This window comes from Gouania willdenowi, chromosome 15 (assembly GCF_900634775.1).
Source record: "Gouania willdenowi chromosome 15, fGouWil2.1, whole genome shotgun sequence".
Taxonomy (NCBI): domain Eukaryota; kingdom Metazoa; phylum Chordata; class Actinopteri; order Blenniiformes; family Gobiesocidae; genus Gouania; species Gouania willdenowi.
This window is the reverse complement of record NC_041058.1, coordinates 23,607,663-23,635,449: the sequence shown is the minus strand read 5'-3', so window position 1 is coordinate 23,635,449 and position 27,787 is coordinate 23,607,663. Positions and strand designations below refer to the sequence as shown.

At 37.6% G+C, this 27,787-nt stretch overlaps 1 protein-coding gene across 3 annotated transcripts in view; it reads left to right on the top strand.

Moving 5' to 3' along the window:
• Positions 1–27,787, top strand: part of cdh23 (cadherin-related 23) — a 255,630-nt gene that overhangs the window by 183,600 nt on the left and 44,243 nt on the right. Inside the window, exons 20-37 of one of the 3 annotated variants that reach the window (XM_028468278.1) lie at positions 978–1,090; positions 1,231–1,338; positions 4,994–5,183; positions 5,425–5,570; positions 6,887–7,106; positions 8,419–8,571; positions 8,774–8,887; positions 10,614–10,762; positions 16,674–16,734; positions 20,189–20,337; positions 20,470–20,605; positions 22,812–23,200; positions 23,512–23,613; positions 23,756–23,758; positions 23,899–24,048; positions 25,045–25,173; positions 25,983–26,111; positions 27,282–27,509. In XM_028468278.1, coding sequence (XP_028324079.1) covers positions 978–1,090; positions 1,231–1,338; positions 4,994–5,183; positions 5,425–5,570; positions 6,887–7,106; positions 8,419–8,571; positions 8,774–8,887; positions 10,614–10,762; positions 16,674–16,734; positions 20,189–20,337; positions 20,470–20,605; positions 22,812–23,200; positions 23,512–23,613; positions 23,756–23,758; positions 23,899–24,048; positions 25,045–25,173; positions 25,983–26,111; positions 27,282–27,509 — 2,669 coding nt within the window. Of the gene's footprint in view, positions 1–977; positions 1,091–1,230; positions 1,339–4,993; positions 5,184–5,424; positions 5,571–6,886; positions 7,107–8,418; positions 8,572–8,773; positions 8,888–10,613; positions 10,763–16,673; positions 16,735–20,188; positions 20,338–20,469; positions 20,606–22,683; positions 22,708–22,811; positions 23,201–23,511; positions 23,614–23,755; positions 23,759–23,898; positions 24,049–25,044; positions 25,174–25,982; positions 26,112–27,281; positions 27,510–27,787 lie in introns of those variants that run through there. The other 2 variants (XM_028468276.1, XM_028468277.1) reach the window with 2 other exon arrangements.

The window sequence follows — 27,787 nt, the reverse complement described above, 5'->3', positions numbered from 1 at the left end:
ATTTCTGCCAAGAAATAATGATTCTTGATTCTGATTCTTTGAGTTGTGCAGGTCAACAGGTCACAGATTTCACAAGATATTTTTTTAGTTTGAAAAAGCCTTTACACAGGCCATTTTTATTAATTCACTTAGTTGATATAGTTTAATTTGGTTACTGTAATATAACTAGGATATTCAATTAACAAAGGTTTCCAACTGTAACTGTAAAAGTGAAACTTTCTGAAATAAAACTACAAACAAGTTGTCATCAGTGTAAAAAACAAAGAGCTACAGGTAGATGTGAAACTAAATAAAACAAACTCAAACCCTGGAACAGTCATGTGACAAATCAATCAATAGTTATTGTTGAGAATTATTATTATTATTCTGGAAACAGTGGAAACAGAAACTCTAAAAAATAATTATATTTTGTTTTCTGGAGTTTTACTGGGATTTTTACCGCGGATTAGTTCACATCTCCTTCTGCTCCGTGGTCCGAACTGACCCCGTAGCCAGACACACACACGTGAATGTGTCACACACGTCACTCAGTCACATTAGGGAAGGTTGCAGTCATTATACGGGGTGGATTAAAGAATGAATAAAATGTTGTTTTATCCCGTTTTTCTCCTGTTATTATATTATAAAAAAGTTTAAAAATAGCAGGAGTTAGTGCTGTTCTCGAACGGTCTTGAGAGAAAATCCCGAGTCCGGGCAGCTTGAGTCCGAGACAAGACCGGGTCAAAATGCTTCAGAGTCCGAGACGAGACCGAGACCTTTAAAATTTGGTCTCGAGACCAAGACCGGTCTGGACTACCACAACACTACTGTATACCTCTATGTTTTAGGTTTATCATTTCTCTAATTAATGAGGACATCTCATCTAAACTGTGATAACACTGAGAAAGAAAATTAAATACCACAAAGTGATGCCGTGAAAAAAAAGACAATACTACTTTTCATCACCCACTAGCCCTGAATGTGCTGTTTGTTTGTAGGAGAGATCACCACCACTGCTTTGCTGGACCGAGAGCTGAAATCAGAATATATCCTGATAGTCAGGGCTGTCGATGGAGGGGTGGGTCCACAACAGAAGACAGGCATCGCCACGGTAACAACTATAAACCAAGATCTATTTTATTGTCTATGATGTAAACAGATGATTAGTTTAATATTTTTTTGTTATGTTTATGTCTATATCTGGATATAATTGTATATTTTTTCGAATCTGACTTTCGTCTTTTATTTCAGGTGAACATCACCATCCTGGACATCAATGATAACAGTCCTATGTGGCGAGATGAGCCTTACCACGCTAATGTAGTAGAGATGAGTCCAATCAACACTGACGTCCTCTCCGTGAGTGCCCCAATACTAGTTTAATATTATTTATTCATTCATTCATTCATCTTTTGTACCCTTATGATGCAGGGCCAACACAGAGAAACAATTAAAATGATGCAATTTTAGAAATTGTTTCCTAAAACATTGTGTGGTTTGAAACTGAAATATGGCAAAATATATATGTATATCACTGTAATAAGACAAGCATGAAAAAAGTTTAACTGTAATTGAAAACAACAGGTGACAAGGTAAATTTTCCCTTTTTTTTTACTCAAATAGTTCAAGGTCACAAACACATTCTACAGAATACATTAGGTGACTTAAGTCATTTAAAAGTCAGACTTAACAGTGTTGTCCTGTACAAATATTATACTATTAATAGTGATTTACTATTATAATTATGAATAATTACTTTTTGAACTGTTTGTAAAACAATTTTTATCTACCAAATTAAAAGAAAAGAAACCTTTTTCAAGTTTTTGTGTAGAAACTACACAAAATTTATATTTTCCCTTTTTGCTAATAGATGAGTACAGAAAATAGAATATTCTAGCATAAAAAGAACAATGAGTCATAATTTAATGCCACATCCTGTTGGAAGAGTGAATTAACAACATGTTTGGATCCCATCTAAGTTTAAACTCATTCTAAAGAATACATTAGGTGACTTATGTCATTTAAAAGTCAGACTTAACAGTGTTGTCCTGTACAAATATTATAATATGAATAGTGATTTACTATTATAATTATGAATAATTACTTTTGAACTGTTTGTAAAACAATTTTTATCTACCAAATTAAAAGAAAAGAAACCTTTTTCAAGTTAAAAGATAGAAACTACACAAAATTTATATTTTCACTTTTTGCTAATAGATGAGTACAGAAAATAGAATATTCTAACATTCATAATTTAATGCCACATCCTGCTGGAAGAGTGAATTAACAACATATTTGGATCCCGTTTTTTGAAGGGGATCCGGATCAATATACTGTACTTATTCTGGATGAATTTTGAAAAACACAATAATCCCTCTCTCTCATCATTAGCCAAATACTAAAAATGTATTTCTTGGTTGATAATTGATCAATCTTTATGAAATTTGACTCAGTTATGTCGGGGTCATTTATCAATTACACCATCATGTTTGATCCGAATTGCATATTTCATCGCAGTTTTTTTTTTTTTTTTTTAATGGGGGTGCCCATATATTTGGACATAATACATCTGTTATTATAGGGAAATAAATGTCTTCCAAGTGTGAATGATCGTGGTATCATGATCAGGATCACTAATACAGATAACTGACAATATATGGCAAAAAGGATATTTGGCGCTTGGTGGAGGTTTGCGCCTGAGTGCTCTTTTTATTATTATTATATTATTATTACTAGTCGTAGTAATAGTCGTATTTTTAGATCAAAAGCATGTAAAATGTGTTCTACTAAAGTTATTCAAGTTATTATTAATGTAAAAAGTGTACATTGGACATCTGGCATATACTCTTACAGTGAAAAGTAGGGATGTAATGATTAATCGTAAGGCAGTTAAAAATCGATTCATAGGTATCACGGTTCACATCTATACTGTGAAAATTTAATCGCAGTACTTTTTTTAAACAGCAGAGGGCACTATCTATTTATCCTTCTCGTTCAAAAGTGTAGGCAGCGGGCGGAATCTGCTATTACTTTCTTTCTGGCCGCCTTCTACTCTTAAACATGTTTATAAATGATTCCTTACCCCTTTAGCACCGAAAGAATATCTGTTATATTACGTGAATATCTGTAAAAGTCACGTTTTTATATTAGCTCTGTCTGCTAGCAAAGCATCTCTTCTTCACTGCAATAATATCTGCATGCATACTTTTGTAACTGACCACTGGGTTACCAGCGCCCTCTGCTGGTCCAAACAAATATCTGACCTAAATACAGTGCAGACTATTTTTTTTTTAAAGTCCAATTGGTAAGCCACAAAATACATTTTCAGTTGCACTTTTAAAAAGAAAAGGAACTATTATGTAGTTTTGCATTGTTTACTATAGAACCAGAAATTAAATTAATAGGCTTCTTCTTCATTTGTATTATTCCTTTATTTATTTCATTCAAGATTTATTTTTAGTTAAACTGCATTGTTTTGAATAGTTTATCAAGGGATTATTTTTGACAATGAAATATAAAAGGAAAATAGTACAGTATTTTCTATTTTTTTTCCTCCAAAAAAATAAAGGAATATTTTTCCCTCATCATTTGTATATAGTCCCATTTTGTAAAATAAATTGTGAGAGAATCGTATCGTGAATCGAATCGTATCAGGAGTTGAGTGAATCGTTACATCCCTAGTGTATGTTGTTCATTTATTGACTGGTCATCAGCCGTCACTGAATAGGAGGTCATCACCGAGTAAACGCCACCATTACCACAAACTCCTTCGTGATCCTGTTGGTGTCTTTGGCAATGTGTTGTTGGTAATGAAGCCCTGATTGTCCATTAATTAAAGAGGCGTCAGTGAGTGTAATTAAGGGGGTCTGATTGCTAATTAAAATGTAGCCTGTAGTCATATGCATAGCAAATTATTCAGCTGCTAGGCAGGAAAGGAAACCTGTCTTGGAGAGAAGGAGAGTGCAACAGAGAAAGTCCCACACTCGTAAATCGTTGGTACAGTTTTGACTTTTTAATGCTGTTTTGTAGCTTTTCCTCAGTCGGGTTCATTCATGGTCAATTCAGTCTAGAGACAAACTATTTTAATGAGACACTCTGTTAAGTGTCCTTCTGACAGTTTGTCTCAGAATGTGATCACACAGGCTTACAGTATTGTAATGTTCTTTAAGTGTAGCCCTGGTCCATCCAGTGTTTCCATGGTGACAAGAGGCCACCTGCTGAGTTCTCCTGAGGCTGTCCAGTGAGTCGATGAATTTGGCGGCCGTGCCCAGAACAAGGATCATCCCACTCCAAGCTCGGAGTACCCCAACGCGGCGCGCCACAATAGCAGCCTAGCACTCAGCGCCTGGACACACACAGTCACAGCCTTCAACTATCTCCTCTCAAAACATCAGTGGCATTTCAGTCAAGCCATGACCACGGTTCAATAGGCACCGCTGATGTATTTGCTCACCATCTTTAATGTTCTCCGCTCAGGCCAGAATTGATTAGCGTGTATCCAGACACTTCCCCACAGCCTGTATCACCTAGCGTTGCCTCTGCAGCCGCTAATCAATGGGGCTTTTAGATGCCTACCTTCCCCTGTCACTTAATAATTAAATTCCTACAAAACCTTTGTTCCTTTAATGACCAATTAACCAGTTTCCTGCTTTTTTAGTCAGCGTGCTGAATAATTGATCAGCTCTTTAAAAATCAGCCAGTGTTTTAACTGGGCTGTCGGTGCCACACATTTATCACCCCTCGTCACTTTGGCAGAAAAAGAGACCTAATTTCTCTTCTCGCAGTCTGATGTGTTCCACCTGATGGAAGGGGCTGCGTCTCGTGTTGCCCCAGGGCAGGGATGAGGAGTTATTTATTAGTAAATACTGCTATTAAGTTTCCTGCTTCATTTAGTCATAAACTGTGTAGCATTTTTTTTTCTGTAACATGCTAATCGTGCACCACCATCAAAGGAGAGGTTTTCTCATAAGCACGGATCAATAAAGGCATTTTTTCGTCTGCCATCCCTGTTCAGGTATTGGCAGTGGACCCTGACAACGGTAACAATGGGACGGTGGAATACAGTATCAGTCCCGAAAACCCTTTCTACAACATCAACAGCAGCACAGGGAAAATCCGGACCAGTGGGGTAACACTGGACAGGGAAAGCTCAAACCCCAAGGATGCAGCACTTATGAGGGCTATCGTCATCTCTGCTGTGGACCGTGAGTACAGAGCCTAATTATTCGACCATCCCCGAACAATTAGGAAACAATGGTTTCATGCTTTCCAAGGCAAAGAGGATATACTCTTGAAATATCCTGTTGTAGAATTTAGATATCTTGAGTCTTTCCAGCCTCTTGCACTATTTACAAAGTTTATAACCTTCTTGATCATGAGAAATGATATGGACTTTGCATTTGTGTGTCTTTTATGTACTGTATATCCCTCTGGCGCCCTCCATAGGTGGTTCACCTCCACTGCGTGCATCAGCGAGCACCACAGTGTTTGTGAACCTTCTGGATCTCAATGACAACGACCCGGCCTTCGCCAACCTGCCGTCAGTGGCTGAAGTGCCAGAGGGACTGCCGATTGGCTCCTCCTTTTTCAGGGTGAAACATGCATTTGTTGTCATTGATAAGATAATAGAAAAACATGTTTCAATCTTCCTCCGTCTTTATTTCAATGTCACCGCGACCCCCACCCCCCACCCCCACCCACCCACCTGCTCCTGTCCCATTCTTCTGCTTGCTGTGACTTACACAAGCTAAGGGGATGTAAGTACCCCAAGTGTGAGCATGTTAATCCTTTACTATCCAAGCAAAAACATAACATTTTGTAAATTACCAACTAATTTAGTTCTAAATTTCTCATCCCTTCCAAATAAAAAAAAAAATTCAATGAAAATCCACAATATCTGCATATCTGAGTTTTCCAGTTCTTATATCACATGAAATTGTTGGAATAACTAAGTTTTTCCAAAATCTAGCAACTTTTCCTTAAATTAGTCCACGAAATGTCCCCAAATTCTCAAAATGAGAAATTTAAGTGAAGATCCTGCAGGCATTTATACGTGTAGTGCAAACCTGGGCAAATTAATGTTGTATTTGATTGGGAACCACTGCTTTACATTATAGCATATGATTATTTTTTTATGGTAATAATGAAGAAGTCTCTTTGCTGAGAAGTGAAGAGAAAAAAGTTTACATGAAAAGATTTGTACCTACCTAAGATCTTCAACTGGTAACTTCACAAACATTACAAAACTTGTGTCAAACTCAAGGCCCGGGGACCAAATCCGGCCTTTTAGAGCATGCGATTCGGCCCACTCGAAAAAGTAGAAATAATAGAAAAAAAACATGAAACATTTAGTAAATTACCAACTACTTCAGTTGTAGATACAGTATCTCAACCCCTCAAAATACAAAAAAAATAATTAAAATCCACAATATTTGCACATCTCAGTTTTCCAGTTCTTTTATCACATGACGCCATTCATTTTTAATCTCAAATTGTTGAAAGAACTCTCAATTTTTCATAAATCTTGCAAATTCTTCCCAAATGATTCCACGAAATTTCCCCAAATTCCCCAAATCAGGTCAATTTAAGTGAAGTTCCCGCAGGGGCTGATATACTCACATATTTTATCATATTTATATAATTTATACGTGGAAGTGCGCAAACAGGGCACATTAATGTTGAATTTGTTTTTTCCCCACCTAAAATCTGTGGCCCACTTACGGTCAAACTGGTCCATATTTGGCCCCTGAACTAAAAAGTTTTTGACACCCCTGCTCTATATTATCACTGACCTTATTTATTTTAATTTTTCATTCCTTGTTTGAGTGAAACAGAATGTTTGTTTCATGGCACGTGTCTATTCTACAGCCCCTCATCTTTTCCTTTTTACTCTTATTGTTCCCTGCAGGTCCAAGTGGAGGATCCAGATGAGGACAAGAATGGTTTGATTACGTTGGCGTTGCAGATGGGAATGCCTCGCCTTGACTTCTACCTCAACACGACCACTGGCGTTCTGTCCTCCACTGCAGTCCTGGATCGGGAGCAGATCGCACAATATCATTTGAGAATTATAGCCTTCGATGCGGGAAAGTTTCCCCGCACCTCTACATCCACCCTCACTGTTACAGGTGAGAGGGTCACCCACAAAGACTGTTGCCTATGTCACATTGTATGAACTCATGCTGAGGATGTGCAACCAATCACTGAGTCTTAAAGGTGCTGATCAGTGAAATGCTGCCCCCTGTTGGTAGAATGAACTAACACTGGGAGTTAGTTTGGCTCTACACACAATGAAAACTGAAAATAGTCCTTAGTGAAAAACATAAATTAAATAGCATCTGCAAAAGCAAAAAAGCTGTTGTGATCGTAATTGAGTTCAGATGGTTGACTTTTTAATTGTAATTGGCATGGAAATTCTATTAAAGCTGTCAATTACAATTGAATTAGTTAAGTTAATCAATTCTACAGCTTACACAATATTTTAAAATATGTTTCATCTACTTTTCCCACTACCCGTCAGTTCTCTTCAGGATTATTTTACCACTTAAAAAATATAAATCTAGGGGTGTACTGACAGATAGAAGGCTCAGGCGCCCACACCAAAGATATTAATACCAATATGTTAATTGATTAAAAACCTACAGCAGATTTAAGACAAGGGTCAAACTGACCTGTTATCATGAGAGATGCTAACAGAAAGCTAACACAAGAGGAAAGGTTACATTTTATTGGCTTATTTATTAAAGGCTCAGTAATTGTGATTAATAGTAATTGTAATTGAAGCTAGGGTAGGCGATTTTCTCCAGATACACTTTTTAAGTTTTTGGTTGAAATTGTCATCATGTCCTGACAGAAATTAAGATCTTATGTGCTCTGAAAAAGGAACGAAGAAAATCCATCATCTGTAGCAGCTGTAAACCTGTAATAACTTCGACCAATGGAAAAAAAACGAACCTTTTTTAAACCAATCAGGTCTCCCTGCTCGTTCTCCATCCCTCGCATGCACGAGCTCACACTGAAAGGGCGTCACCACTGACAGAGTTAACGTTTTTTAACATATATAATGGTAAAGTTTATTGTTTACTTACTGCTGAATGAGACATGAGACAACGACGTTTCTACACAATACAATCGATGAGCTGAGCTCCTCTTCTGCAGCAGCTGTGCGCATGCATGTGAGTGAGAGGGAGCACAGAGGGGAGGGGGGAGGGGTGTAAAGGCTACATTCAAAATCATGCTAGATTTTGAAAATCGCCTACCCTACCTTTAACTTTCAGAGAAAAATATAACTGTAATTTGAAAAAATGCTGGCCACTGTTATTGTAATTGAGTTGTAATTGAACATGGATAATTCAAGTTGGAATTGGAAAATGTAATGCCCTGCACGCGCCGTGCTCATGCACATCTTTCTGTGCCCTCATGTCTGTGTCTGTGCATCAGTTCTGGACATCAATGATGAGACGCCCACCTTCAACCCACATGTGTACAATGTTTCCCTGAAGGAGAGTGTCCCCCGAGACCACATTGTAGCGCGCCTCAGTTGCTCTGACAATGACGCCGGCCTCAACGCCGAACTCAGCTACTTCATCACAGGTCAGAGGTCATAGCGGGAGCATTAATGAGTTGCAATGTTGTGTAGTTAAGGGAATGTGTGCATCTTCAATAATGTCCATTAATCCATCTCTCTTTGTGTTTGTGACGTGAGCGTCTTTTTCTTGCTTCCGTTAGTCGATACCTATACAATGCTGAAAAATGGTACTTCTATTTATTATTTATGTGTGTGTTGTGTTTGCAGGTGGTAATCAAGACGGTAAATTCAGCGTTGGCTTCAGAGACGGAGTTGTTCGCACAGTTGTTGGTTTGGACAGAGAGACCCAGGCAGCATATACTCTGGTTGTTGAAGCCATAGGTGAGTGTCTCTCATGCACGGTCGGGGACAATTATAATTCTAATCGTTTAATTGATGATTAATTACAATTATGACGTAATTGAGTTCAGATAATGGACTTTGTAATTGTAATTCTTATGGAAAGTCTATTAAAAAAGACTGTCAATTACAATTAAACGCAAACCTGGGGAACCATGTTACAGTTGTATGGCTTACACATACATAGTTAATAATTATTAAAATATATTTCTTATAAAGTTTTGCTGTTGCCGGTCAATTCTCTTGAGGATCATTTTATCATTATTTAAATAATTGAAATTTATAGGCTATACTGACCCAAAACGAAAAATATTAATACCAATATTTTCATGGATAAAGAAGCCGAATAAGGTAACGAAAAGATGAAAAACAAATTAGATAATAGATTATATTTTACAGCTGATTTAAGACATGGGTCAAACTGACCCATTATCATAAGAGATGCTAACAGAAAGCTAACACAAGAGGAAGGTTAAGTTTTATGGGGTCATTTATTAAAGGTTAAGTAATTGAGAATGTAATTGTAATTGACTTTCAGGGGGAAACAGAATAATTGTAATTTTAATTGTATTTGTTAAAAAAAAAACAAAAAAAAAAACATAATTGAGTTGTAATTGAACATGGATAATTGAAGACGTAAATGTAATTAAAAAATGTAATTGACCCCAAACCCTGCTCTCATGTTAAGACACACATTGTCATTTTACATACTGTGTGTTTTTGTTTTGAATGACCTATTTTGCAACTTCTGTCCAAAAAGCAGTTCCTCTCTACTTGCGTATGAAAATGATGTTAAAATTTTTTTTAAAAAAGTGATGCGTGCATATCTGCAGTGATTTCAGAACATTGCTCAACTGTCTTTGTTCCTGTTTGTACAAAGAACCAAAACTTTGAGGTTTTCCTGTTTTGGAAACCATTGAGTCAGGCAAGCTTATCTGCTAAGAGGCACCACAGACACGCGGGGGTGGGGGGGGTTAATGTAGAACTGGGGGCGGAGACAATTACACACATTGTCCTAATTCACAAACAGTTGAAAGAGACCCAAGTTTGATGAGCCAGCTCTATTCTAGTCTTTAGAAAAGCCTATCTTTCTATTCTGCCTCACCTTTTCTCAGTATTAATTCATTGAGAAATACTCAATCAAACTAATCATTTACATCATTTTGGAGATTTTGGGGTGATTTAACTAAAAAGTGAATTGTAAGTGGTAGGAGAAAGTGTTGATTGTTGATATACAGTATAACATTAGAATAACATTTTTGTTGTGATTTGTACAGTCAAGAACAATCCATAAAAACCAATAAAAGCTTAACATTGGTTTCATGAAAAGAAAGAAGAAATGTTGAATATGTAGTCATCTTTTGTGCAGTTGACACAAAAATGTTGAGTTTTGTTTATTTTTTTGGAACGATAAAGGATTTTTACTCAAACTACTTCATGAAAATTTCATTTTGTGGGTGCGTGAAAATGCAGGTGCACGTATTTATTGTCATCTCATCCCTAAAAATGCAGTTTTACATGCACAGGAATGCACTTCTCACGACTGTATTTGCAGAGTTTTCAGGAAGTCTACCAAACGGTTTTATCTTCACAATCTGAGAGCATGTTATCATTTGTTTGAGTTACATATAAAGCATTGCATGAATATAACGTCAAAATGTAAACATCCTGCATCTCAACTGGTCTTTGTTTGTAATTGTGCACACAGACAATGGTCCTGCAGGCAGTCGTAGGACAGGCACTGCCACTGTGTTTGTTGAGGTGCAGGACGTTAATGACAACAGGCCAATCTTCCTCCAAAACAGCTATGAGACCAGCATACTGGAGAGTGCATCTCGAGGAGCAAGCATCCTTCAGGTGCATAACACACACACACACACAGAGAGAAAGAGGGTGAAAATGTAAATGCTTTGAGTTTATTCAATCAGATAGAACCATAATATAATACTTTCTATTACAATAGTAATATCTCACTGTTACAAAAGTCACCAACTACCAGGACCCAATAGACATTTCACTACAGAAATGTTTTCTTATGCACATGAATCACCAGATGGATTGGGATTTACTGCATCAGTGTAATTAGCAGTGTGATATGGAGGAATGATGCAGGTCCCCAGGCTGTAAATGTGACCAGAGAAAATTAAAAAGTCATTTTGCAAACATTATGCATGTCTTTTGAGATTTTAATTTGAAAAATCTGTCACATTTTGTACTCACGTTCTGTTCTTCATAATCAATCATGTTCACGATAAATCATTTTTAGATGCAGTTTTGGTTTGGGAGCAACATTAATGTGTCTTTTTGTAGCAAAGCTTTTCTGGATTGCCTCACTTTTTTATTATAAAACACATCCACATAACATTCAAACAATGTGTTTTCTTTTTAAAGTATGAAAACATTGGTCCTAGGGCTGCGTGATATATTGAGTTTTCTATTTTGATGATATAGGAAATTAAAAAATTGCTTATATCGATTTATATTTACTTTTTTTATAGCTTGTTTTGTTTTAAAATACTTGTTTTAGGAGCCACTGCTTTTACTTCTCAGAACAACATGAAAAGCACAGTTAGATGGATTTCTGAGTGCGTCCTAACCCAGACCTTTCCTTAAACAAGCCACACTACAGAATTTACTCACACGTGCTGTCCTTATAGGAGAAAAAGCCAAAAGTGGAACACATTGTGCAACTGATTGTTAAGAAATGTGCCTATGAGGCATTTTGTATTAGCAAATATAATCCTGAATTGTATTTTTAGTCAGACTTCATTTGAAATAAAATTATCAAAATTTTTATTGTATATTGGACATTTTGAGATATGAGTTTTGGTCCATATCGCCCAGCCCTAATTGGTCCGTTTCTGTCTTTTGCCAGCATCAGCTGTACATATATACAGTCATCAATAGTCACAACCTGTTTTTGAGTCAGATTTCAGTGACGTAGTCAAAGAGACATGGTGTACTGAGGTGTGGCTCCACGCTGGCCACGGGCTGTGTCGTCCGTGGACTAAGAGGCATTGCTGTGTGTGTGCTCTCGCACTCGTGAGGCCTGCGCTGACGCGGCCGTCTGAAGGAGAAGTTGTAGGAGCGCCGATACGAGCCCAGCCTCTTCCACACCTTGAGCTGGGGCTCGCTGGACAAATGTGTCCCACTAGTCCATCCCACCACTGGTCCACAGCTCGCCTCAGAGCCGCCATCCTGTATCTCAGAGGGTCGACAGACAGCAAGGAAGGCTGCTAACCCAGCCAGCAGCAGGGATAGGCCCAGCACCACCATGATGGTAATCTGTGGGTCATGGTTGTCAGATGAGTTGAATGGAGGCTGTGGAAAGGCTGGAGAGATGATGGTAGTGGTCGTCAGGTTGGACAGGAGGATGATCTCAGGGTTTGAGGTGAAGTTGGAGCCGAGCTCAGTGGTGTTCATGTTGTCTTCAACCTGGATGGAAAGAACAGCTCTGGTTTTGAAGCAGTAATGAATGCTACAGCCTAAGCTGTGATTCAGTTTGAATGTGGCTGGCTAGATCAGTGGTTCCCAAACAGGGGTACGTGTACCCCTAGGGGTACAGGAGCACATTGCAGGGGGTACTCGGAAAGAACATTTAATTTGTGAAATAATTGGGAAAGGTTCCTAGTTACTTTTTAGGCTATTTTAACAGTAAAACTGCTAAAAAAAAATACAATAATTTCTTGTAATTTATTGAAACAGGATTATTTTAGCACTTTATTTTACCACTTCTCACAATAGGAGACAATAATTAGATAAATTTTGCAAAGGAGACTGTATTGACTTACTATTGAAGTAATCACATTAAAGTTGCTTGGTATTTAAAAAAATAAATAAATATATTCCACGCTAAATTTCACTCATTGTTTTAAATTTGTGGATTAAGCCTTAGGGAACCAATGTTGTGAACCAATAAGAAACAGGGGTTTAAGAGAGCTCTATGTTCCACAAATGAAAAAGTATATGAAATTATGGAGAGGGTTATTATGGTATGAAGGGGTACACAGGATTTGACAAAAATGCAAAGGGGGTACACGGGGCAAAAAAGATTAGATGTTTAGCGCTTTCATAGCAGCTTTTAAATCATGCGTCAAACTTTAACAAGTACAGGAGCAGTTTTCATTTTGGAAACTGTTTTCGTGAACAGCAATTTTCAACTCCAGAAAAACTAAATGAGTGAAAAAAACTGAATGAAAACGTACCTAAAAAATCAAACTAAAGAGTAATTTGGTCATTTTAGCTGACTATTAGAAGTCAAATATGTGTAGCAAGTCAAATATTTTTGGCTTAGTTTATCTCTACTGGTGTCACGAAGATAATATAACAAATTAACTGCACACGCCCAGAGATTGCACTCGCTGTTTGTTCACCTGTTTCAGGTGATTTACTGTGAATGCCTGTGCAAATGACCACAAGCACAAAAATGGTGGAGACGCCCCAATTAAAGCAGGGTCAACATTAAGAATATGGATGAGAATAGCGCAAAATGAATTTTGAAGCCACTGAATATTGATATTAATTTAGCAAAAATAAAAAAAAAAGCAGGAGAAACACAATGCTGTGGGAAAACAAGAACAACGCCTGATTAAGTCAAGAAGAGATGGAGCGATATAAACTGAACAAAGGAAGCTCATAATATTTAAAAAAATATTTTAAATTTGTTAATTCAATAAAGGTTGAGTCAAGATTCTCTCCGTTGTCTCTTGACTCTTGTCTTGCCTACGTCTCCTCTTTACACCATTACCTGCAGCCATCTGTGAGTAAAGCTGTGACAGTAAAGACCTGCCTATCAACCACGCTAAATAAATGGGCAAAAACAACCACTAAAATTCAGGATGTTTGGAAGCAAATAGTTTTGACTCAATTTGTCCTCTGAATGATCAATATCTTCTGATGAACATATATAGGAACTTGATTTTTCATTTCTACATTTAATTTTGATATTAACTGGGTAGACTATCGCAATATATCACGGCAAGTATTGTGATACGTCGCGTATTGCAACATCCTGGCCAATACTCACCCCTAGTCACAAGTTATATAAATCGCATTGCGTGTGCTTCATTTTTAGATTATTTAAAGGCCATTGCTCTAAAAAGGTTGCTTGTGTTATTTTACACATTTGAAAGACGATCTTTATTGCGTCCAGTTGGGAGATTAACTGCAACATGTGTTTATTAGCACAAGCAAACATTTTACCCAAGAAACAATTTGAAAATGGAAATTTTGATGACTGAATACAGGTGACTAAATAAAAATTTTGTTCAGAAAACTCAAACCAGTCTAAATTAAGATTTTTCTGTTAAATGAACACTGTTGACTAGGTTCAATTATACACTTTTTAGGATCACGCACTGACTTATCATATGACATACACCCACATATGCACACAAACCATTACATGCGCACAAAAATGTGATAAGCGTTTGGCATTTACGAGAATTACGCAGCTATTAAATCAAGTACCAATGCAAGACAGGCTGTCTTCACTGTAAAACAAATTGGTTTTATTAAAACAAACCCCCATGTAAAATGCAAGGCACCCACCTCTCCCACTCCAGTCTCCAATTAGCGCCCCCCAGCCCACACCCGTTCTATGTGCTCCCATCTTCTACATAGTAACATTTGTAAATGTCATTGTCCTTAATTCAGCGGAGACAAAGCATGGCTTATCGGTTTAGGGAAAACACATTGGGACGTGAAATTATTTTTAAGACCAAATGCCAAGAAAGCTGTGAAAAGGCCAGCGGAGCAGGATGGCTTGTTAGAGAGTCAGTTCATTAGTCAGAGCCTCCCATTGCAAACGCCACACACACACACACACACACACGCATCTATTCAAACCCAAACTTTCTGCCTCACACTTACTGTAGCCCACACATGGTCGTGATTGGTGTGTTCTCGGGCTGTCTCCCTCTCTTTCACCCCTCGTTGTTTCTGACTACTCAGCGACTATTAAAACACATGCTGACTGGCTTTGCAAACATAACTCATTACATTTGCATGTTTCCAACTCCATTTAAAAGAAGTATTTATTTGCAAATGTTTTTACGATTATATTTATGATTGATTATGACACATTTACAGTATTAATCCCATATCGTTTCAGCTTTATCAATCATTTATAACACAACAGAGACTTGCAGCATTTGTAAAATGATGTTTAGTTAAAACAATTAAGACAGAAATCCTATTTTCCTTTGTACTTACTGTTGCTCAACCACATGTTTGGCAATTTAAATGTGTAGCACTGATATTAGCATTTCTCTTCCCAGACTATATCCTCAGACTGTTTATCAGACATGAAAAGCTATTGAGTCATGAATATATTTGTTTTAAAATTGTTTTTTTCACTACTTAAACAGCTAAAGTTTGTCTCATTTATATGCGTACTTACACGCTGAATCTTTGAAACACCTTGGTTGGTTCCAGTAACTCGGGTCAGGCCTGTTCTTTGGCTCTCCACGCTTGTTTTCCCCCTTAAACTCCTGCTTTCCCAGTAACAGAGGTGGAAGCACTGAGAAGGAATGGGAAATTAGAAGGAAAAGGGGGTAAGATTTGAGGAACACTTTCAAAATAGTTGCATATCACCATTTTTTTTAAACGCACAGGGTTGAAGACAAAGCAGTTTTTTCTGTCATGCTGAGATTGATGGAAGACCAGTCTTTGTTGACGCTCCACATCCTTACACTTTAAACATCTTAATTGTCAATATAGTAATGCCCTTTATACACCCCTTTTTTATGGGCTAAGTGGTGCATTCCACTGTGTAATGCCCTATTCATCTCACACCAACTGGACCCCCAGCTCCCCCTTCTCCTCCTCTGTCTCCACATCTCTTTATGAAGCTAATGAGACTGAAGTTGGGCCCCTCTTCAGAGAAACTGTGAGCAAAAGTATACACAGTGAAACACAGATTGCAGCAGTGTGCTTACCTGTGAGCACATTTCATATTTTACGAGTCCTGAGCGTGTGTCTGTATTATTTTAAGTATGCACTTTGAAGACACCCTCCAACTTCGAGGGGTGTGTCACTAAATCAGTAACATCCAGTGCCAGCAGGTGTGTGTGTCTGCGTGTGTGTGGTTCAGAACTGAAAAGTCTTTCTTATAACATGACCTGTTCGTCAGCAGCCCGCCATGCTCCATTATTTATCTGTGTGAGCTGTGGAGCTGTTCTGTCTATGCACGGACCTGAAAGTTTTTGCTGCTTCTGGCTATCTGCCTATTAAACAGAAAGCCTGAGTTTCTCACTGCCAAGCTAGGATGGGTTGTTGTGGCAACAAGACACTGGGAACATGGGGATGTGTAGAGAATGTGAAGGCTGACAAAAAAGGGGTTTTCTGCTTGTAGAAGCCATTGGAATTTTTTTTATTTTGAAATGAAGAGTCGCATCTACTATCCACTGGGGAAGTCCGTCTGGCCTTAAAGAGTAACTCAACCCCAAAACTACAAATGTGTTTGGGTATGAAGTCGTGTTGTTGATTGATCCGAGTCCAACTCTTCATATTTTAGTCATAATTGAATTTTGCTTTTGGTTCAGAATGGTGATTAGTGACGTTTTGGTGGTTTCTCACATCACAAACCTGCACTGTTGGCCCCGCCCCTCCTCTGAAAACTAGCACCTATATATATCTATATATACATATATATATGTATAAAGGCAATGTATGGAATTTTCAATGCTGTACTTTAACAGTTTTATATAAATATATATACAACTGTCACCCTCATATAATTATTTGCTGCTTGTGTTTGCCTGCACAGGTTCAAGCTACTGATGCAGACCAGGGAGAGAATGGCAGAGTCCTTTATAGAATCCTAAGTGGTGAGTCACACTGTCTGTCCCTCTGTATGTTTGTCCTTTCTTCTGTCTGTCTATTACGGAGCCCATAAAGCGACAGAGGAATTTAAAAAAAAAAAAAAAAATATATATATATATATATGTATGTTTCTTGTGCTCAGTAGAAACTAACCTGTGCAAGAAACCTTTCTCGTGAGCACCAGATAACTTGTTGTGTGCACTTGAAACCTTTAAGGGCTCTGTACCTGTGAGGCAGCATGGAAGCAAAGGTGGATTTGTTTACTTTCTGAAAACCCAAAATATACCTGAAAGAACTATAAACCAGCTAACTGATGATAAGGTAGTCCTACATGATACCTCATTTTTAATTGTTATTCTGACAAAATACAACGGTGATGGTTAGCATGCAAAGCAGTTACAGTATGTCCTTGCAATTAAAAAGGCATTATTATGAAAAAATCACTTTATAATGATTTTGCTACAGTGATATACATTACGCTAGCCTCATTCATAGGGCCAAAGTTATAAAACTTCTGTTTCCTGTCTCCCTTGTTATTCCACATTTTGTAAAAAGTCATCTCCAAATGGGCAAGTTGGATTTTTGCCCCAATATTACGTCGTAAGGGGGAAACTCCTCCTCCTGACAATCCTGGCTCCTCCCTCTCAAACTATGTTACAGCTAAAACAAACATAGCAAAGGCAGGTTGATATTACAGTTAATAAATATCTTCACGTTCAGTATATAGATAATCCAGTAAATAGATAAACCGAAGAGCACTTACAACAGTTTCACTTTTAGTAGCCGTTACACCACCTTGTATCACCTTTTATGGGATGATCTGACTAGTCTGTGACCCTATGCGATGCAGCGTTTGGACAAAACAATGGACTATCATCTTAAATGAACTATTTCTGTGACTAGAAATGGTGAAGAGGAGAAGAAAGCGGCGTAACAGCTCATGTGAGTGTTTGAAACAGCTCATTCAGCTGATAGTTGAGAGTTTACTTCCCTGCAGCGCAGTGCCAGCGGTTATAATCAGTTCCATTTTTAGTAGCCGTTATACTGTCTTGTATCGCTTTCATGGGATGATCTGATGTGTTTGTGACCCAGTGCGACGTAGCGGTTGGAGAAAAATCTCTGGTCTTTGGAGAGAGCAGACGTGTTTTCATTCGCTCCGATAACACGACCTTGGCTACAGCTGGCTACAGCTGAACAGCCTGAAAAATTGGGCCCGAGACTGAAGGAAAATGGTGAAAAAACCGCAGGGAGGTCCTTCAGAACCCAATTTGGGTTTGGAAGAGGTCAAGGAGATGATACGCGAGGGTCTACGAAACCTATCTGCCGAGATAAAGTCGTTGGAAAAGACGCTGGAAAACTCACTGGAAAACCTACAAAGCGAAGCAAAGGTACTGAAAGAAAAGAATGAAAGAAATGCTGAAGAGATAAAATTGTTGAACGCCAGGGTTGAACAGCTGGAACAAAAGGAAATTGAGAAAGATGTCATCATCACAGGCCTAAAGATAAAACCCAGGAGTTACGCGAGTGACGAAGAAACAAAATCGATTGAACAACAGGTCATTGACTACCTGGAGTCGAAGGACATTGTCCTGAACCCTGACAACATCAACTCCTGCCATCTCCTGCCAAAGAAAAATGATAACAGAGATGTAAAAAAAACCTTCACGAATATGAAATTCAAAGGAGAACTACTGAAGCAAGGAAGAAAGCTGAAGGAAACGAAGGTTTTTATTAATGAAAACCTGACAAAAAAAAAATGCAAGCATCGCATGGAAGGCACGCCAAATAAAAAAAGGAGGAAAGCTTTTAAAGACGTGGACAAGGAACTGCAGAATTTACATCACACCACTGGGAGAAGAGAACGGAAAACCAATCCTCATCAAAATGATGGAAGACGGGAAAATACGAAGGAGCCACCTAAACAACAACATTACTGATGGTAATCATGGATATGGACCCAGATCTATATAAACAATGGAAACAAAACTCAGACTGTGATTATTTTACGGAGACTGAATTAAATGTGGAAATCAAGAGTAAAAAAGGTCTGTCATTTATTCATTTCAATTGCTAGGTGGTGGGGTGATTAAGGATTACATTAAATTTAAATTCTAAGTGTTTATTGTCATATGTGCAGTTAGAAACACGTTTTCCTGTACAATGAAATTACTACCTTGCTTATGAACTAAGATATAATAATGTGTTTATACAAGTTAAATCTAACAGTGGAAAATACAACACTGCCAATAGAACTAACAACAGCTGGATTAACCTTGATGTAGAGAAAAAACAAGCTGCAAACTTGTGTGTCCAAAAGAGACATTCCCGAGTGGTGACACTATGGATGAAAAGGGAAAAAAACTTCCAAACACCTTCGAAAGAGGAACTATTCTTGCACTGGAGGAATGCTAACAACGTCTGGCAGGGAACAAGGCCAACACGAACAACGATAGAGAGGAGGAGGAATAAAAAAAAAAAAAGACAACACTGACTACAGATGAGAATACACAAAAAAGGACTGTTCAGAACAACTCAAGAATGTTTGACCAGAGAGACATGTAAACCCATGTAAATTTGTGATGGTAAAACAGGGGACGGGACCCAGATAAGCAAACTGCTTCTCTCGTCTCCTTTTTCGGCATGTACAAAAAAAAAAAAAAAAAAAAAAGTTAATGTAACCATGTCGGAAATAGACTGAATAAATAAATAAATAAATAAAACAATGAACTATCGTCTTAAATTGACTATTTCTGTGGTCAGTAGAGGTAAAAGAGAATGAAGACTGTCAATTATTTACTGCTGCTGCTGCTGTAATAAAAACACAGGATGAAGCAGCGTGTGTGTTTACTCCTAAAAACAGCCTGTTTTTAGGAGTGCTCTGAAAGGGACTTTTCAGAGGGATAAAACTCCAGCAAACAGGCAAGTTTGGGAAAATAAACCACAAATACTATGTTGTTGGGGTTCTTAGAAAAAATGGGGATGGGTGAAAAATAGTATAATACTAGACCTTTAAGTCCAAGGTTAAAATATAGCTCAACAAAGTCATGTAATGGCATTTTATTCACCAGAACACAAGGCTATGACTGGCTGGGTTCCGTTACCTGATTTGTAGTGCGCACTAGATACTTTCTCATGAATAATGAAACTTTCTCGCGAGCACAGGTTAGTTTGTAGTGCGCATGAGAAACATATATTATTATCTTTTCTTCTTAAGTCACTCAGTTGGTTGCATGGTTGGTTATGTTGAATGTGGGTTGTAGTCTGACCAACCACTGCACAACACAGAGCTTATCACTTTACATGTGTATCATTCTTAAAACTCTTTTGTTTCTTAATTGATGTGCCCCATTTGGTAGCTTTTTTTTTTAATTTTTTTTTAATTGCTAAATATTCTGCAAAAGCCATTTGTCCCATCTCTACCTGTTTTGTGCTCCCGTGATTGTGAATGCACACACGCAGGAAACAGCAACGAGCTGTTCAGCATTGATCGACAGACTGGACTGGTGACCAGAGGCCCGAGGGCTCTGAACAGAGAAACCAGCAGCTCCCATATGTTGGAAGTGGAGGCCTACAACAGTGATGAAGGCAGCATGAGGAGCTCCGTGAGGGTGAGAAGGGGCAGGGCGTGGCACATAGTGTCTGCTGAAAGTTCTTTAATTAGTGCATGGTTGATCTTAGTGCTTAGTGCTAAATATATTGCCTATTAAAGTTAGTTGTTGTGGATCTGTCTTCCTCCACAGGTGATCATATACGTTGATGATGCCAATGATGAGGTGCCAGCGTTCACTCAGCAACAGTACAACCGTCTGGGCCTCAGAGAGACGGCTGGCATTGGTACCTCTGTGATCGTTGTCCGTGCCACAGACCCTGATACTGGTGAGTGCATCCTCAGATCAAACTAAAGCAAGGTTATAACAAGGTTATAACAAGGTTATATTTAGGGTTGGGTACCGAAATACGGTACTAATGTGGCACTTGTACCGACTTAAACGGCAGTAACCAGACCAAATGAGAACGAACATTTCGATGCCTCATTTTGGACTCTATTGCAATGGCTCCCTATAGCTTCAAAAATATATATATTGAAAAAAAGAGGTTTTTTTTTTTTTACAGAGGCTATTAATGATTATTGACAAATAAAATCATAATAACAATATTCATCTCCATTATTATATAGTTTAATACATTATTGTTTTATTTGATATTATTTAAATGTTTTTGTTTATTTATTATTTTCATTTGTTACTTTTATATATATTATTTAAGGTAATATTGTGTTCAATTTGGCCCTAAAAATAGAAGGGTATTGTATTTTGAAAAAGTGTATACTGTTAAAAAAATGTTTAAGTACCTGAACCGTTTAAAAAATACCGTGTAAGCACTGGTATCGAATAAAACCCCACCGATACCCAACCCTAGTTATATTTTCACCGGCATTTATTTGTCTGTTTGCAGAATTACATCAGAAGTACTTAACAAATTTTGACAACATTTGATCCAAAGATAGACCTTACGTCATGGAAGAGTCCATTAATTTTTGGAGGGGTCTAAACTAAACTGACTCTGGATCAGTTTGAAAAATCAAAACATTTCTATCTCCCGTCATTGGCAAACTTTCCAAAATGTATGTCTTTGTATTTGAACGATCCTTATGAAATTTCACTAAATTATGTTGGGTTAGTTCCACATTTACCCCACCGAGTTTCATCTGGATCGAATCCGGATTGCACATTTCATAGCAATTTTTTTGAAAAAAAGGGGGGTGACCATACATTCTGACCTAGTGTATTATTATTAATAAGAATAGAAATATTCTTACAAGCCTTCAAACTTCTGGGATTTTTTCAGTGTGTCGTATACTACGACGCTGTCTAACCTTTTACCGGGCTAAATCACCATGGTAACTTAGACTGAACAACAAGCCAGGTTAGGAGTAGGTTTTGTTTTGGCTAGGATATGAGCAGATATGAAAGCCTGCTCGTTGGTAGATAATCCTTGTTGGTGCAGATCTGACAGCTATCGTTTAGACAGATTATTAATGGATAAATTTAATCCTTTCATTTACCGATGACATCCTTTAGCAAAGGTATTGATATACATCTGAAGTGAAACTGATCAAAGTGCTGTTCGTTTATCATTCGATGGATTCATCTTGTATAATGTCACGCTTTTAGCATTAACTGTGTCGGCATTCCTTTCTTCCTGCTTTCGCAGCAGCAACAGTGTGGTTTTTATGAGTTCTGAATTACGCATAAATTGCTTCACACAGTTTCTCTGTGTTTGTGATTAGTCCGACGCTGCAATCTCCAAACCTGTCACTGGAGCGCACACGTCGCCATGGCTAAAATTCAGTTCAATTCAACTTTATTTGTGTAGCGCAAAGTCATCTGAAAGCACTATTAAAATATAAAATTCATAATAAGAAAAAAAAACCCAACAAGATCCACATAAACAAGCATTTAGCGACAGTGGGAAGAAACAACTCCTTTTTACCAGGAAGAAATCTTCTTTTGAACCAGGTTTAGAGTTGGCAGCCATCTGCTGTGACTGGTTGGGGTTAGTGGACAGAAGGACCAACAGAACAGGATAGAGAGATAGAACATCAGAGTGTCCCAGACGAGCCCATATCCGCTCTTGCGATTACGGTTTTGTTATGAGTTGATTGAAAATCACCTCACTTAAGTGAGCGTGTTGATCTCCTGCTTTGTAGTACAGCTGCTCTGTGACAGACAATGTTTGGTTATGTTGTTTCCTTCTTGCCTTGTTCTGACTGCTCTCTCTGCAGCTGCACACTGAACCTGTGCTACAGCTCACATTTCCTCTATTCACTTCCCGTCGTGTAAAGTGTTGCGTGGTGCTTCTGACGCATGTGTTACTCCTACAGCATACAGTACATTTTCTAATAAAAAAAAACATCAAAAATAAAAAAAAAAATTCCCACTGACTGAGAAAAAGTGTAGCAGTGTGTAACAATCTAAGTAATTATTCCAAACTGTATTCTTTGTTTAAAATAGCTTAAAAACGTTGTTCTAGCACCTTATATTAATAACAAATGAACCTTTGCGTTCCCCTGCTTGTCCAGGTGATGGAGGAGCCGTTGCCTACGCTCTTGTGTCAGGCTCGGACAGCAAGTTTGCCGTGGATGTCAGCACCGGTCTGGTTACCACCGTGGACTACCTAGACTACGAGACCAAGACCACCTACCTCATGAACGTCTCTGCCACCGACCAGGCTCCACCTTTCCACCAAGGCTTCTGCATTGTCTATGTGACGTTACTGAACGAGCTGGATGAAGCCGTGGCCTTCTTCTCCGCCGGGTATGAGGCGTCTCTGCGGGAGAACATCGCCACGGGGACGGAGGTGATCCAGGTCCAGGCCCAGTCTGCAGACAATCTGAATCAGCTGAGCTACCGATTCGACCCTGACACGTCTCCTGCCGCCCTGGCTCTGTTCAAGATAGACAGTGTTACCGTAAGTACATGATATGTGCACGTATTTGTGTTGTTAACCTAAAAGACTGAGGAAATGCTTCCATCTTTCAGCCACAATGGGATTTATGCTCAAATTAAACACGCTCACGGTTGGTGATTGATCAAAGGACTACAATGCTTTGAAGTCATGTGTTTCCATGAGTGATGGGAACATGTGATATTTTTGTTGATTTTCTTTGATTTTCTTTTGTTTCCATGTGTTAATGTTCTTTCTGACTGTCCTTTTGGGAGTTTCCTTCTAGTGTGTAATGCTCATGAAGGTAAAAGCATCTGTTGTGTTTGATGTTCCAGGGCCGTATCACAGTGACAGGCCTGCTGGATAGAGAAAAGGGGGATTTTTACACCCTCACTGTTGTTGCTGATGACGGCGGGCCAAAAAAGGACTCCACTGTGGTATGTGGCCTACTTCTGCATTCACTGTTTGTGTCCTGATATTGGAGTAAAAGTGTGTGCTTGACATGTTGTGTCTATTCCGTTGTAGAAAGCCTAATGGCATGCTTCTTTTTGTTAATGCATCTCTTTTTTGGAAGTGCAGAAGGTGAGGTTCCAAACATGAAATCTGTTCATTTATTGTTACATAAACATTTGTTTGAGGTCAATTTTAGAAGCATGTTGAGTTTTCAGGGAGAGGATGGATGAGTGGGTATCAGACGTGATCATTGACACAGCCCTTTACAGGTGTCCATCACCATCCTGGATGAGAACGACAACAGCCCAGAGTTTGACATCACATCCGACACGTCAGTCGACGTCCTAGAAGACACGCCAATGGGGAAAAGAGTCGCCGTGGTGCTGGGAAGGGATAGAGATGCAGGACTAAATGGACTGGTGAGAAAAAATCAAAATTTTAAATGTCTTAGATAAGTTTTGAAAATACTTTATACCCTTTGACCTCAGTACGAGATGGTCCTACCCAATGGTGATAACAGAATGTTGTGCGGCCCTCAATGTAAACAGGAAAACCGACTTCAAAAACACACAAAATTTTGGAAAATTTTGCACACATGGACATCAAAAATACACACAATGACTAGATAAATTCACAAACATAACTGAAAAATACACAAAACGACAACAAAAATACACAGAACAACAAATTCACGTACTACAAAAACACACCATATGAGAGAAAAATACACATTGAGAAAAAATACACATAATGATTTCAAAACTACACAAAATGACAACAAAAATACACAGAACAACAAAATGATGTACTAAACGCATTGAAAACAACAAAAACACACCAAGTGAGAGAAAAATACACATAATGATTTCAAAAACACTAAATCCACCAAACCATTTGCTCTTTCCTGTGTTAATGCTCGTTATTCTAAATGCGAATATGAATTTTGATAATGTGGCATATGGATCAGACAATCAAATGTTTGTGGCCTTCGCTGTTATAAAAACTCTCTTCATTAGATAAACTAAGTAAGAAGTTTCCAAACAATCTCAGCAAAGTGTTGAACTGTTAGAATGGTGTTACATGATGAACGGTTAAAGAGAGATTAATAAAATCTAGTTTTGCTTTGGGGAAATTAGATTTGGCATCTCAGCCTAGACTAATGGCCACCTTAAGGGCCCATCTTTAGTTTGTTTTGGCCTCCAAACTACATTTTATACATGATTATCCATGTTTATGTCCTTTTCTTCTGCTTGAGCTCAGCAACATATTGACTACCTCATCTCTATATTATGTCTGACCAAAAGCATAATTTTTAGTAAAATGTTCTCGCTCTGTGGATTATTTAGATTATTATTGCAATTCTGGCTTATAGATCTCTCTCTCTCTCTCTCTCTCTCTCTCTCTCTCTCTCACAGGTGAATTTCACCCTCGTAGCTGGCAACATGGAAGATGTATTCAAGATTAAGACAGTGAACAACACTTATGGGGAGGTTTACGTCAACGCGCCCCTGGACAGAGAATCAGTGGACCGCTATTTACTGAAGGTCAGCCTGTAATCCTCTGGTATTCATGGAGCAGACAAGTAGACCTTTAAAATGCTTGTCTGTTAATGATGGCCAACACAATGCAGTATCCAGTCTGTCAATATATCATTCTCATGTTTTTATTTGTTTTCTTACACTCCTCTTTCTTAAAAAAAAAAAAAAAATAATAATAATAATAATAATAATAATAATAATAATAATAATAATAATAATTTGTACTTTTTAATTAATACATTAAAAAAAAAAAGTGCTTGTTTTTTTTTTTTTGTTTTTTATGTATATTTCTGAATTTGTAATCTGGTTGCATAGTATGTACTTTACCAACAACGAGAGGATTTTCCAACTTATTTCTTAATGTCTTAAATTATCGCATAATTTGTATGTATTTAAGTCAATTACATTAATATTGTGATTGAAATAAAAGCAGAAATACTTTAAATCTCATACGGGACTATAAAATAAGTCTATAATATAAATTTGAGTAGATTGAACATTAATTTTTGGACAGAGAGTCACACGATTCGCACCACATGATGTTTTGAAACTTTGAATAACGGAATAAATAACAGAAGATATTAAGTGAGTAACTATTAAGAAAAAAAAATCAAAATGAACGCATATATATTAAGTTACTACATATTTATTTTGTTTTTTTGCATTTATTTTAACTAAAAGAAATGCAGTTGGACTGAATATTTAAGTGCCACGTCATTGACTCATTTACCTTTTGTGCATATTTTCATGACTATACATTTTTGTCTGTTGTTAATGCTAACCATATGCACATTACAAACCGTATGCTTTTCCAGGTGCGAGCCAGTGACAACGGCTCTCCTCCCAGACACACGGACTACTCACTCACTGTAAACATCCTCGACATCAACGATAACGCACCTGTCATTGAAAGCCAGAGGGGCTACAACGTTAGCATCAGTGAGGTAAGGATACACATGTACACGTTATTGTGTGAAAATCTAATGTGTAACTTCTTCTTGGAATTGTATATTTTTTGTGTGTTATTAATGTCTTACCTACAGTGTTAATTTTGATTCCTAAAAATGTTTTTTTCATATTTTTTGCCGACCACAGTTGACAGTGACAATAATGAGACTATGACTTAGGCCTGGGCAATATATCGTGATTGAAGATGCATCAAAATTTCTATTTTGGCAATATTGAAAATTACAATATCATCTATATTGATATATTTTTTTATTTTACAGCTTATTTCCTTTTAAAATACTCGTTTGATGAGTCGCTGCTTTCAGTTACTTCTCAGAACAGCATAAAAAGCACAATTAAATGGATTTCTGAGTGCGTCCTAACCCAGACCTTTCACTAAACAAGCCACACTACAGAACTCACTCACACGTGCTGTCTCTTGCAGGAGAAAAACCCAAAAGTGGCAAATATTGTGCAGCTGTTTGTTAATAAATGTGCCTTTGTGGCATTTTCCACCAGCAAATTTAACCTAGGATTGTCTTTCCGGTAAGAATTTATTGAGTTAAAGATATTGAGATTTATATCGTATATTGATGTTGAGAAAAAATGTGGAGATATGAGTTTTGGTCAATATTTCCCAGCCCTACTATGACTGATTAAAAAGAAAATGCATGTGAACTAAAATTGCATCAACTAATAAAAACTACTTTTGTTGATCCAATAGGAATTAAGCTGATTGTGTTTGCAGACATTAGATACGTCATGTTGTCTTATGTAGTGATCACATCCATCAAACATTAATACAGCCAATATCAGGTTGATAATTGTAATTTAATCTTTTTTAAAAATGCATAACCTCTTATGCTTTAAATTTTAGTTGACTGTGTATATATATATATATATATATATATGTATATGTAGTCAATTAAAATGTCAGTAGCATTTAGTCGACTAAAACTAGACTGAAACTGAACTAGTTCTGATGACAAATCTTTTACTAAAACTAAAGTAACATTTTAGTCAAAAGACTATGAATAAACTAAATCCAAATTTGCTGTCAACTCTGTAAAATGTGCAAAAACTATAAAGTTTGAAGAAAAAAAAAATTGCTCCATAATTTGTAGACCTGAAATGATTGACCTTTGTGTATGTTTTCTGTTCTTCAGAATGTTGGAGGAGGAACATCAGTGCTCCGTGTGATGGCTACTGACCAGGACATGGGTCCTAACGCCATGCTGTTCTACTACATCACCGCCGGAAACCAGGACTTGACCTTCCGCATGGACCGAGTGACCGGAGAGATGGTGACGAGACCCGCCCCCCCTGACCGAGAGCGCCAGCAGGAGTACCATCTCACTGTCACAGTGGAGGATGATGGTACACCACCTCTGTCGGTAAGAGAAAAGCTAAGAAACCTTTTTCAATGGGAAAGTGTTTCAGTTTTTAATGTTCACAAAAATAACAGAAAATACAAAAAATAATCCAAAAACACACAAAAAATTAGCAAAAAAAAACGCATGAAAAACAAAACAAAAAACACCAAATGAAAGAAAAAGACATAAGGAATGCAAATAAAAATACACAAGATGATTACAACACACAAAACTACAACAAAATATATACAAAACCATTAGTTCTTTCCTGTATTAATGGGATTGATCCTTATTCTGAA